This window comes from Nansenia antarctica (assembly GCF_963989245.1).
Source record: "Nansenia antarctica genome assembly, chromosome: 3".
NCBI lineage: Eukaryota > Metazoa > Chordata > Actinopteri > Argentiniformes > Microstomatidae > Nansenia > Nansenia antarctica.
Genome location: NC_137688.1, coordinates 63,908,729 through 63,921,865, shown reverse-complemented (window position 1 = coordinate 63,921,865; position 13,137 = coordinate 63,908,729). Strand labels below are relative to the sequence as shown.

At 46.8% G+C, this 13,137-nt stretch overlaps 2 protein-coding genes across 2 annotated transcripts; both read left to right on the top strand.

Annotated features, from left to right (window-relative positions):
* Nucleotides 1-2,282: 2,282 nt before the first annotated feature.
* LOC308154262 (gap junction Cx32.2 protein-like) lies at nucleotides 2,283-3,158 on the top strand (the record flags this gene model as incomplete). The annotated part of the gene is made up of 1 exon (XM_080527429.1): nucleotides 2,283-3,158. Exon 1 carries the CDS (start codon nucleotides 2,286-2,288, stop codon nucleotides 3,156-3,158), a length of 873 nt encoding a protein of 290 aa, XP_080383555.1. The 5' UTR covers nucleotides 2,283-2,285.
* Nucleotides 3,159-8,149: 4,991 nt separating this feature from the next.
* Nucleotides 8,150-9,374, top strand: gja1b (gap junction protein alpha 1b; the record flags this gene model as incomplete). Its single annotated transcript, XM_080527711.1, has 1 exon — nucleotides 8,150-9,374. One exon carries the CDS (start codon nucleotides 8,150-8,152, stop codon nucleotides 9,314-9,316), a length of 1,167 nt encoding a protein of 388 aa, XP_080383837.1. The 3' UTR covers nucleotides 9,317-9,374.
* Between the last annotated feature and the right edge of the window lie 3,763 nt (nucleotides 9,375-13,137).

Here is a 13,137-nt window from a genome sequence, read left to right as displayed (position 1 = left end):
GGGTTAGGGAGGGTGTGACCTCTTGACCTTCCTGACACTGTGGTCAGGGCCAGTCATCGTGTCGAAATATCACTTGTGGGAATCTAAAAGGTCACCATGATGCAGCAGACTCCACTGGACCCAGGACCAGTGTTCAGATGTTCAGATGTCTCTGACACTCTGTTGACACCAGGAAACAGAAAACAGTTCCACATCGTGATGGACGTTAGAGAGGCAGGTAGTCTAGAGGTTAGAGAGACAGGTAGCCTAGAGGTTAGAGAGGCAGGTAGTCTAGAGGTTAGAGAGGCAGGTAGCCTAGAGGTTAGAGAGGCAGGTAGTCTAGAGGTTAGAGAGGCAGGTAGTCTAGAGGTTAGAGAGCTAGGTAGCCTAGAGGTTAGAGAGGCACGTAGCCTAGAGGTTAGAGAGGAAGGTAGTCTAGAGGTTACAGAGGCAGGTAGTCTAGAGGTTAGAGAGGCAGGTAACCTAGAGGTTAGAGAGGCAGGTAGCCTAGAGGTTAGAGAGGCAGGTAGTCTAGAGGTTACAGAGGCAGGTAGCCTAGAGGTTAGACAGGCAGGTAGCCTAGAGGTTAGAGAGGCAGGTAGCCTAGAGGTTAGAGAGGCCGGTAGCCTAGAGGTTAGAGAGGCCGGTAGCCTAGAGGTTAGAGAGGCAGGTAGCCTAGAGGTTAGAGAGGCAGGTAGTCTAGAGGTTAGAGAGGCAGGTAGCCTAGAGGTTAGTGACGCAGGTAGCCTAGAGGTTAGAGAGGCAGGTAGCCTAGAGGTTAGAGAGGCAGGTAGTCTAGAGGTTAGCTAGCAATTGGAAGGTTGCTGGTTCGATCCCCGCCTCAGGAGGGAGCTGCATGTGAGCTGGTGACTGGAGGGTTGCTATCTAAGGTGCCTACCACTGCCGTTGTGTCCTTGAGCAAGGCAATAACCCCTAATTGCCCGAGGGGCACTGACTATGGCTGACCCTGTGCCTAGTGCAAAAAAAACATTTTGTTGTACTCTGTGCAATGACAAAAAGGTTGAATCTCATCTGATCTTCATCTTCACCAGAAGGATAGTACGTGTACTCCACTCCTCTCCAGTCCAGTTAGAACTGGACAGATGCTGCTACTGGGAGGAGAGGTAACAGGTTTGCTTGGCGTGTGACGTCCTGCGTGGTCATAGAGGGAGTGGAGGAGAAGCACATGCTTCTGCTGTTGAGAACGTGGGAGTGATGGAAGGGGTCATCGCAGTTACCAGGAAGACAGATGAAATACACTCCCCCCCCAAAAAAGCAGAGATTGCAAAATGTAAAAAAGAAAAAAGAAAATCACAAGTGAAGTCTGATTGGGAGTGAGAGTGTGACCTCACACACGTAGCTGGCTGGAGGACTGAGTCAGACAGACACCACCCTGCAGCTTTATAAGACAGAGGCCTTCCCTCAGCGTACACCAGCACCACTGCCCCACGTTCTCCAACACTGTGGAGCCTTCTAGAACGTTGCCCATCTTCAGAGGCGCATTGATGACAATGAGTGTCTGACCCCCCCCGAACATCACCAGCAAGGTGAGTTGATCATCTTGTTAAGCCAGGGGAGGCTAGTGGAGGTAGAAATTGGAGGACGGGGTCATTGTAATGCATGGAACGGAATGAGGAATTCCATTGAGCCCATCCTCCGAATTCTATCTCCACCAGCCTCCCCTGATTCAAACTACTGTCTCTATTTGATATAGAACTATGCAGTTGTGACTCATGCATTTAAATATAAACTGTTGTTTTATGACATCTTGATTGTTGTGAGAAAAAAGTATTTGTTCATCTTATTTTCCATCTCACCAATATCATCATCGCTATTTTACTGGAACAGTCTTAGTTTATCTCTGTACTGTGGACCTGTTTCCTAGATGAAGGCTAATCCATGACAAAAAAACATAATTTTCCATCAAAAGTGCCATTTATATCCTGGATTTAATCACACTTTCAATAGAGATTATCTATTAGACATTTATTTATAGATAGATAGATAGATAGAGAGAGAGAGAGAGACGCACACACAGAGAGAGAGAGAGAGAGAGAGAGAGAGAGAGAGAGAGAGAGAGGTCATTTATTGATCCCAGAGGGGAAATTCAGTCAAGTAAATGACCCCTAAATTATTTAATAAATATTATTCTCTGGAATGAACTTGATGAACTTCAACCTCCTTCTGTCTTCCCCAGACCCAGACCCAGACCCAGACCTAGCTGTAGACCCAGACCCAGACCCAGCTGTCGACCCAGACCCCGGGACCCAGACCCCGGGACCCAGCCCCAGCTGTAGCCAGACGCCATGGGGGACTGGTCCTACCTCTCCACGCTGCTGGACAAGGTCCAGTCCCACTCCACCCCCGTGGGCAAGATCTGGATGAGCGTCCTGTTCATTTTCCGGATCCTGGTGCTGGGCGCGGCGGCCGACGCCGTCTGGGGCGACGAACAGTCCGACTTCACCTGCAACAACAAGGAGCCGGGATGCCAGAACGTCTGCTACGACTGGAAGTTCCCCGTCTCCCACATCCGCTTCTGGGTCCTCCAGATCGTCTTCGTCTCCACGCCCACGCTGCTCTACCTGGGCCACGCCTTGCACGTCATCCACCGCGAGGACAAGATGAGGGCGGAGCTTCTTCGTCTCCAGAGCCGCACGGACGGCGACGGTGAGGGGGGGCGGACGGGTTGGACGGCGACGATGATGAAAAGGCCCAAGTACACGGACGACAACGGGAAGGTGACCATCAAGGGCATCCTTCTGCGCAGCTACCTGGGCCAGCTGGTCGCCAAGGTGGTGCTGGAGCTGGCGTTCATCGCCGGCCAGTACTACCTCTACGGCTTCGTCATGGAGCCCATGTTCCACTGCGTGCAGGACCCCTGCCCTCGGAAGGGCGTGGAGTGCTTCATGTCGCGGCCCACGGAGAAGACCATCTTCATCGTCTTCATGCTGGCGGTGGCGTGCGTGTCTCTGCTGCTGAGCGTGGTGGAGGCGGTGTACCTGGTCTGCGTCATGGTGAGGCGTCGCCACAGGAAGCAGGCGGAACACCGTCTGAGGAGCTCCGCGGAGAAGCCCGCCAGCCTGTGCGGCCCTGATTGGGCAGCTGACCTGGACGCACACCAACAGCCAATCAGGTTAGGAGATGGAGGACGGAGTCTAGATGGAGGAAAGAAGGAATAAATAAAACATAAACACATGACTTTTTAGTACATTTCATTTGATTGTTCTTGTTGACTATTTTCGACACTAAGAGAAAGTATACTTTCTCGTTTTGTTGATTGGATATTGTGTTTTGTTTTGTTGTTGTTTGTCAAAGCTTGCATTAACTAGTACAGTTTTCTTGAATCTTGATGTGTCTGAGACGACGAATGTTGTGGATGCTATGCTTTTTTCACTGTAAAAAAAATAAAGTACGTCTTCTGTCTCACTCAACTGCAGCTTTCCAGTGTATACACTAGGTGGCGCCATAAACTTGTTAATGGAAACAACACCCCACCACAGCTGACACCAGCCCTATCTTCAGCCTGCGTAGTGCGTACGTTCATCTATAGGTCGATAACCACGGTCAGCCGTCTTCTCGTGTTCAATAAGACAATAGGTGACAATAACCAATGTAACATAATAATATGTATTGATTATTTGGGGGTTGTAATACATCTTTGACATATTCTAAGTGTCACCACAGCAAAACAAGAAGAGAGACATGAACAGCAACGTTTGATATCGACTGTGCTATGGGCTTTAGGCCTATGTCTCACTATATAATATATGAACATATGGGACATATGGATATTTTATGATCACTTAACATCTCCTCCTCAGCTCGGCTTACAGGCCTATTACCTGTAATAAAAGATAACGGGACGCGATAGGGCTTATAATTAGAAGGATGAATCGGCCTATGGGTCATGTTCCAAGTGTTATTATTATTATTATTATTATTATTATTATTATTATTATTATTATGGGTCATGTTATGGGTCATGTTCCAAGTGTTATTAATTCACGGTGATTCCAAAATCACGGATTTAATCTTTCGATCTCACTTTTTGGGGGGTCTAATTGAGTTACTTTTCCACCAAGAAAATGTCCAGAGGAGGAACGCAAGGAGGTCTAACTCTTGACGTAGAGATCAGGTGACTGAAAGTTTTCTCCCCATCGATGCTTTTTTTGTCCGCTCTCCCCCATCCCCGGGAGCTCGGTTATAAGCAGGGGAAGTCTGACAACTTGGTCTCAGTTTCTCCGTCGGTCCCAAACTTGGATTTCAAGAAAGCTGGTGACTGATTGTAAGAAGTGACGGAGAAAGTCCCTCAGGACTCTTCTCAGTAACTTTTTCCAGGTGAGTTTCAAGGAAAGAACACTGTCTTCACCGACCTGAAGAAGTTGCCTAACTTTTTTTCTACTTTTTTTTTTCTACTGTACTTTTATCGCGGTCAAAAAAGACCTTTAGAAACGGATTTGCGCTCAGAATCCGGCTGCGAGTGACCAGGTGACAGAGCGACGAGGTATTTATATACATTATGGTCCAAAAAAAAACAAAAAACACAGCTTTCTCTATTTCTCTGTCTATTTCTCTGTTTTACTCAAGACTCGAGTCTGTACAACTCTGGGACATGTTTATGCGACCCTTCAAGTCGCCTTAGATTAAACACGGACTCATTTGTCTCACTTTGCCTAAACATTTTATTATAGCCTAACTCCCTTTTTTTTTTACGTTTCCTTTTTCCAATTGGGTTTATAACTAAGATAAATAACCCCAAGTAGATAAACTGGATTCTGACATGTATTACCCTGGGATGAATTACAAACCACGGAGGACATACGCGCAAATTATAAGGAGCTTCTTCTCCCTGCTGTCGACCTGGGCATTGATTTATGTTCTATTAGTTGGTGCTAAAACAAACATCACCATCAGCAGTTTTATCGACATGGTTTATTGATATTTCACTCAATGTTATTGAAAGAAGTTTTCTCAGCCAGACTTTTAAAGCTCTTCCCTCTTGCTTCCCTGCAGCTGGACAGCCAGGATTTAACATGGTCCTCTTGTTGCTGAGGAAGTCTTCAGGGTGAAACTCAACAGATGTTCTCCTAACTTTAATAACTTTATAACTTTATAACTTTATAACTGTATGAGTAGTATTCTTCAAACAAGCTCCATTCTCAGAGCTGTCCCACTCCCAGTGGATTTCTTATCCATTGTTCAACATTGTCTTCTGCCATTGTCATCATTGATTTGTTGAAGTCTCCAAGAGTGGCTCCTAGATTGTTTAGAAACATCGACACTCAATGATTAAGTTCATTGATTTTAACTATGTATGATGCGCTGTGAAGAGTACAGTTAATGTGAATGGGTTTTTGTCACGGTACCGTTATCCCTGAGTCAGTGGCTCCTGGACACATTGTTCCACAGCTTGCTTGGTGATTTTCCACTCTGTCTGTCTGAGAATTGGGGCCACCGGTTCACTCATGTAGAAGATTGGCGGGATTTCTGTCATTCATGCTCGACTTCAACACTCCGACATGTGATCATTAGACTTCAACACTCCGACATGTGATCATTAGGACTTTTTCTTCACTCTTACAGGGACACCTAGAGAGGACAGAGTCTGTTTCACAGAAGGAAGCAGTGTGAGGTGCATTATTAGTTAAGTAAAGGCACATGCTGCTGGTTGGTTGGTTAGTTAGTTAGTTAGTTAGTTAGTTGGTTGCTAAGTTGGCTTGGTAGTTGGTTAGTTATTTGGTTCATCAGTTGGTTGGATGGTTAGTTGTTGGTTGGCTAGTTAGTTAGGCTAAATGGTTGGTTGGTTGGCTAGTTAGTTAGATAGTTAGTTAGCTGGTTGGTAAGTTGGTTGGTTGGTTGGTTTGTTGGTAAGTTGGTTGGTTTGTTGGTTGGTTGGTTAGTTAGATGGTTAGTTATCTAGTTAGTTGGTTGGTTGGTTGGTTGGTGCACCCTGGCCACTGATAGGCCCTACTCACCTACCCACTTTACCATGACTGCTGGTCACCTACGTCATGTTTACGATGACTGCTGGTCACCTACGTCATGTTTACCATGACTGCTGGTGACCTACGTCATGTTTACCATGACTGCTGGTCATTGTTCTGTTGTCAGAGGGGCCTTATCTCGGCTGTAGGCTGCAGAGAGAATTCGGTTAATTAATTGATTGCTCGATCTATTTGAGTGTCTGCGATAGAGGGACAGATAGACGGACAGATAGAGGGCTCTTTGTGGGAAGACGTCCAGAGATGCTGTAAGCAGGTCAGGTGTTCACTGGAGCATGAGGATCTGGGGCCCCACGCTGTCCACTGAGCGCGCTCAGAGGAAACCTGGCCAGCGCAGAGGGACGGTCTGAGCGCGCTCAGAGGAAACCTGGCCAGCGCAGAGGGACGGTCTGAGCGCGCTCAGAGAGAAGGGTCGGAGCAGCGGACCGTCTGACTAAGACTCCTCAGCAGGGGATATAAAACTCCCCAGACTGCTCAGCGTGCTCTGCCCTTCCTTCTCCCTGAAGTGTGCACTTGTTCCGAAGTGTGTTAACAATTGGTCTGGTGGCAGAAGATCTGTACTAAAACATGGTGCGCTTTACTGCTGTAAACTGCCCTGTGGTTCATCCTAAACACCCGTACAGTGATTGTGAAGGCGTGAGGGGGAGGAAAGGAGGGCACACTTGTGGGAGATAATCAGCCTGTAGACTGAGAGGGGCTTCCTGCGAGACGAAGGTTAGAGTTAGAGGCTGGAGGATAGAGGCTGGGGGGTTGAGGCTGCACTGCAAAAAGACAGCTCTTATATAATAAGATAATAATACAATTAATATTACTTAAAATAAGCAAAACTATCTGCCAACAGAACAGAAAACTTTCACTTGCCAAGGTTTTCTTAAAACGTAAAGTAAAAGAGTAAATATAAAACTAGTGCAGTCTTACAAAAAACAAACATATATTGCCATGAATTAAGATATTTCCTCTTACTTAGATTTACTTTTCGCAATGTGGAGGATAGAGACTGGAGGATAGAGGCTGGAGGCTGGAGTTAGTTCCCTAGATGTGTTTCTCTGTCAGTTCAAACACATGGCAAGCTCTCCAGTATGATCCTTACGTTACAGCACGTATCCTGCCACTGTTTGACTACTTAGGTTACTAATGACTTCTCCAGGAAAAAAACAGTCACAGTCAGAAACAGTTCTGTGTGGATTCAACCAACAATTCTGTATGAAAACAATACAGAGTAATTTGTTCATCTGGAGGGCAAATTGTTACAGTTTGGATGAAGCTGTTACTGCATCTGAAATGGATTGAGGGAGAGTTTTTTTTTTTGTTGGACGTTGGGGGCATTTTCCATAACCAATTGTTCGATGTGCAACACAACACAGAGCACACACACGTTTGATATCTTTAATTTCGTCCACATCCTTTATTTCTGAATTCTTTCATGTTTATTGGACTTGTTAACAAACAATGCCCTGATGAGAGCCAGCGCTGGCTTGTGCAGGGTTTTATAGTTTGCTGACGAAACAGAAACAATCCTGCTTCCCAAACCTGGGCTCTTTCATCGTTCCACATTACAGGTATTACCTCAGTATCTGTAAAAGAAGCTGGTTGGTTTCAGGTTTAGTGAAGACCACACAAGGCTGCCTTGTCTCATCGTCATAGCCTGAGGGAAGAACAGCACCTAGCCGTGTTTCATCTGAATGTTCTAATTCATTTTCTGAATTCAAGACGCATCAAGACATTATTTGGCCATACGATAAAGACCTGATTATGGTTTAGTTTTCACCTCAGCTCCTCCAGCAATTGGATTTGTTTTGCGCGTGCCGCTGCAGCTGTGAGGCAGCATCACGAGACCACTGGGGCATGACACCGTCCCCTCAAACACTGACATCAAATCAAATCAAGTTTTATTTGTATAGCGCATGGATTACCATCCTAATCAAAATGTGTTTGCAGTATATTAAAAACCTACAATTCAGAACGTAAACCTCACAGATAGCGACATGAACAATTGGATTTCTTTTCTTTTTTAAATTTACAAATGACTTCCTTCTTGTTTTATTGCATTAAAGGAACATCTTGTCATGCTCTCCTCTCTCTCTCTCTCTCTCTCTCTCTCTCTCTCTCTCTCTCTCTCTCTCTCTCTCTCTCTCTCTCTGTGTCATCTCAGTTAACACCGGCTGAGGATGGGTGACTGGAGCGCCTTAGGGCGCCTTCTGGACAAGGTGCAGGCCTACTCCACGGCTGGGGGGAAGGTCTGGCTGTCTGTCCTCTTCATCTTCAGGATCCTGGTCCTGGGCACCGCGGTGGAGTCCGCCTGGGGAGACGAGCAGTCCGCCTTCAAGTGCAACACGCAGCAGCCCGGCTGCGAGAACGTGTGCTACGACAAATCCTTCCCCATATCGCACGTGCGCTTCTGGGTCCTGCAGATCATCTTCGTCTCGACTCCCACCCTCCTCTACCTGGCTCACGTCTTCTACCTGATGCGGATTGAGCAGAAGCTGGCCCGGAAGGAGGAGACCCTGCGGGCGGTCCAGAACGACGGCGCCGACGTGGACATACCGCTGAAGAAGATCGAGATGAAGAAGCTGAAGCACGGGCTGGAGGAGCACGGCAAGGTCAAGATGAAGGGCGCCCTCCTCCGGACCTACATCGTCAGCATCTTCTTCAAGTCCATGTTCGAGGTGGGCTTCCTGGTGATCCAGTGGTACATCTACGGGTTCAGCCTGGCCGCTGTCTACACCTGCGAGCGCGCGCCCTGCCCCCACCGGGTGGACTGCTTCTTGTCCCGGCCCACGGAGAAGACGGTGTTCATCATCTTCATGCTGGTGGTGTCCCTGGTGTCTCTGCTGCTCAACGTCATCGAGCTCTTCTACGTCTTCTTCAAGCGCATCAAGGACCGCGTCAAGGGCAAGCAGCCGCCCACCCTCTACCCCACCAGCGGCGGCGGGACGCTGAGCATCACCCCCAAGGGGGACCTGTCCACCTCCAAGTACGCCTACTACAACGGCTGTTCCTCCCCCACCGCCCCGCTCTCGCCCCTGTCCCCGCCGGGCTACAAGCTGGCCACCGGCGAGCGGACCACCAACTCCTGCCGCAACTACAACAAGCAGGCCACCGAGCAGAATTGGGCTAACTACAGCACGGAGCAGAACCGCCTGGGCCAGAACGGCAGCACCATCTCCAACTCGCACGCCCAGGTCTTCGACTTCCCCGACGACACGCAGGAGACCAAGAAACTGACGGCGGCGGGTCACGAGATCCAGCCGCTGGCGCTGATGGACCCGCGGCCCTGCAGCCGGGCCAGCAGCCGCATGAGCAGCCGGCCCCGGCCGGACGACCTAGACGTCTAGCCCCCCCCTTCCCTCCCTTCCTCCCTCCCTCCCTCCTTCCCCTCTACTCTCCCCTCTCCTCCCCTCCCTCCCTCTCCTCCTCCTCCTCCCCTCCCACCAGAGGAGGCCGAGAACAGAAAGAAAGCACTCGGAGGCGTTCTCTTGTGTGTTCTCGAAGTCTTGAAGGGGGGCTGGGGATGGTGGGGGGTGGGGTGTGTGGGGGGAGGGGAGGGGAGGGGCTTCAGGGGCTTACTTACCCTCGTTGCCCCTGTCCTCCTGTTGGTTCTCTAGAGACTCTAGTCGTTAAAGAGACATTAAAATTCTTAACACTGTTGGAGGTACTATTACGTTACTGAGGACTGAGGCTAGTGGAGCTAACAGGCGTTAACAACTACACAACAACTAGCGGGCAGGACGGAACACGTGAGAGTGTTCAGATAAACCGCCCGACAACTGTCCCTCGTTACACTTTAGGAGATTACGATGCCATGGCGGTGTGTTTGGTTTAATGATCTTGTTTCTACCTGTAATAGGTTTTATTATTTTATTATTATTATAATTATAATTATTATAATTATTATTATTATTATGGCCACACACAATGACATTCCATTTAGAAATATTGCACTTCAATAATATAGCAATGTGTCTTTTTTTTTTTTTTGAACTTATTTTTGTATCCAATCCCTTGGAAATTGTTGTTTATAAAACACTTGGCTTATATGTCCCCGTAATCACATCATCTTCTGTCTGACTTCAAGTCTGTCTGTCTCCATAAACAGGGTCATGTGAGAAGGTTGCTCATGATTTCAAGATGAATATTTATTTATTAGTAAAAGCATGCAGGACATCCACCACTAGATGAAAGGCTGACTACTATCCAAGGCAGGGGAGGCTAGTGGAGGTAGAAATCGGAGGACGGGGCTCATTGTAAAGCATGGAATGGAATGAGGAAGGTATCAGGACACACGTGTGTTTGTGATACCGTTCCTTAATCCATTCCATACATCACAATGAGCCCCGTCCTCCGATTTCTACCTCCACCGGCCTCCCCTGGTCCACGGTCATATCCCAGAGCCAGAGATGTACACAGTCAGACTCCGACGGCCGCCATGTTGGTACCGAACATTCCGTGACAGCTGCATTCTAATTAGATGTGATTTAGAATGTTAGTGCGATGGAATGTTCGGTGCCAAGATGGCGGCCGGTTTGCCAAAACTCTGTATAACTCCGGCTTTGTCATATCCATAGTAATTATATATGAAGTCACTACAAACCCAACTGCATATTTATTGATCATAATCCAAATTTCTGCAATACATTTTTCTCAGCAATAAGAGGTTGCTTTTATTGATTATCGTGGACTGTCATTTCCTGATAAACTTTGAATTTATGTTTGGTGTCAGTTTTTTTTATTTTGTTGTTTGTTGTCTTGGGTTATTGTGGGAGAGTTTGTAGAGTGACTGACTGAAGCTGCTGTAGGAGAGATACACAGCAACCCCTTCTATACCGCTTACATGTCCTGGAGCATCTCTGAAAGAAAGGCTTTATTTTATTCTTATTTTTTAAGTGTATGTTTGTTTTTATTTTCGTTTCCTTTTGGGAGGTAGAGGAAGGCAGTAGAATGATTATTTGTGTTTTACCTTTTTTCGGAGTGAATGATTTGTTTTTATTTTTTTGTTTCAAACTCATTGTAATCATTGCTGCTTGAGAAGGTAGATGTTTTAGTACTGTAAACCAAGCTAACTGTCACAAATGTGAGTTTTTAGAAGACTGCTTATAGAGCTGGACTAATATTTAGTCAAATATATTTTAAAAAGGTATATGTCAATGTAGCTCCACAACTTCCAAACACCTGTAGATGGAAATTTCAATTCGGATATTTCTTCATGTTTTATTGTTTTTTTTTATTTTCTTCAATTTTGCATCCTAGTATTTCGGTACTCAACAGAGAGTTTCATGGGTTTTTCAGCTACAATGGTGTTTGCACTGAGATCTTGACTATAGGGTGTAATATGATGCAAAAAAAAAAAAAAAGTGGCAAGTGTTGTCTGATATGCATGTTACTAATTTATTTTACAAAACACCAGACAGAAGCACTGCAGTGCGATCAGAGACAGCGCCTCCAGTGGTAACCACTGGTTACGACAACCATCCTGAGAGGCTGAGTGCAAGGTCTTCCATTCCCAGTACAGCCTGTAACGTGCATGCGTTTGATAGCGTGGTCTGATAATGCCATCGTTTCCATGGAGATCCACTGTTGTACAGTGTGTAAGTGCATGATAGCAAAAAAACTCATTACTCATATCTGTGAAAAGCTATTTTAACCAATAAAGATTTTTTCCTTTCTTAAAGATGTCTTGTCCTCTCTCTTCATTCCACCCTGTACTGTACTCAACTGTCAGTTGTTAATGGAGCCGCTAGAGAACGAGGTCTTTGTGCGGCGTTGTTAAGAAACAGAATCTCTCAGACCTCTCTTAAAACGTGACTCTTACAACGGTGCCGGGCGGCGCTCGGTTCAGAGCAACAAACAGCCACGCCACAGCTAGCGGGCGGCGCTCCACAGCAGGTTGAACTTATACTCCTTTTGATTTAATCATAAAATAAGAACAACAGCGCGCGCGCCAGAGAGCGAGCCAGTGGCACCACGTTCTGTTTTTCTTATTTTATGATTAAATCAAAATAAATATTAAGTTCAACTTTTTTCAAGTCACTTTTTTGCTCGAGTGCGGCCCCATTTTTTGTCTTCACGAAGAAGTCGTTTATGACGAGCTGGGAGACCAGTGTGATCGGACTGTGCTCACAGTGCTACAGGCTAGCAGTGCTACAGGCTAGCAGTGCTACAGGCTACCAGTGGCTACAGGCTAGCAGTGCTACAGGCTCACAGTGCTACAGGCTAGCAGTAGCTACAGGCTAGCAGTGGCTACAGCACAGAGGAAGGACAGAGGGGAGAATAAACTGTTAGCCTAGCCATAGTTAGCCTTTAGCCTAACTGGCAGTGTGTGTGTGACTGTGTGTGTGTGTGTGTGTGTGAGAGAGTGTGTGTGACAGTGTGTGTGTGTGTGTGACAGTGTTTGAGAGTGTGTGTGACAGTGTGTGTATGTGTGTGTGTGTGTGTGTGTGTGTGTGTCTGTCTACAGTTCAGCCTCCTTTGTTCTGGCCCATTGGTCCACCAGGGCCACAGCATGCTAGCATGCAGCATGCTAGCGATTAACTGTAAGTTAATGTGATGCATCCAGCGACCTCAACACAGGCCCCAGACAGATGAACACAGCGATCCATAGAGAGCGTATTGCATCATCTGCTTAGGCTACGTTTGTAACGTCGGTGGCTGTGTTGGCAGCGAGGGGCGGTTGATGATTCAAAACAAACACCAAACAACCCACTGCCACCTACGTGTGTGTCTAGCGCTGCGTGTCGGGGGCTCTAGGTCTGTAAATGCCTCGAGAGACTTTTGTAAATTTCATAATATGAAAAGACTCAGCTCTTTTTCTGTTCTCCAAGTTTCCTATTTAACCTTTCCACAAAGCTAAACAGAACCACATGTGCAGACCGGGCCTGCGGACCACATGTGGCTCTGAGAGGGTTGAACCCGCTCGGCTTTGATCCGCTGCTAATTAATCTGGACTTTTTATTTTAACAGTGAGTTTTTATCAGGACTTTTAAACAAGATGTCGTTGTATGTACAAGGACCCACCACAAAAAACTGTTGAAAAAGACAAGCTATTCTTTTTTCAGAGGAGGGAGAAAAAAAAGGTAGATTTATTGCTGAATGTATTTACATAACATTAGAAGTAATGAACGTGGAAGAGAGGACAGCCAGAGTGTGACTGGCACTAACA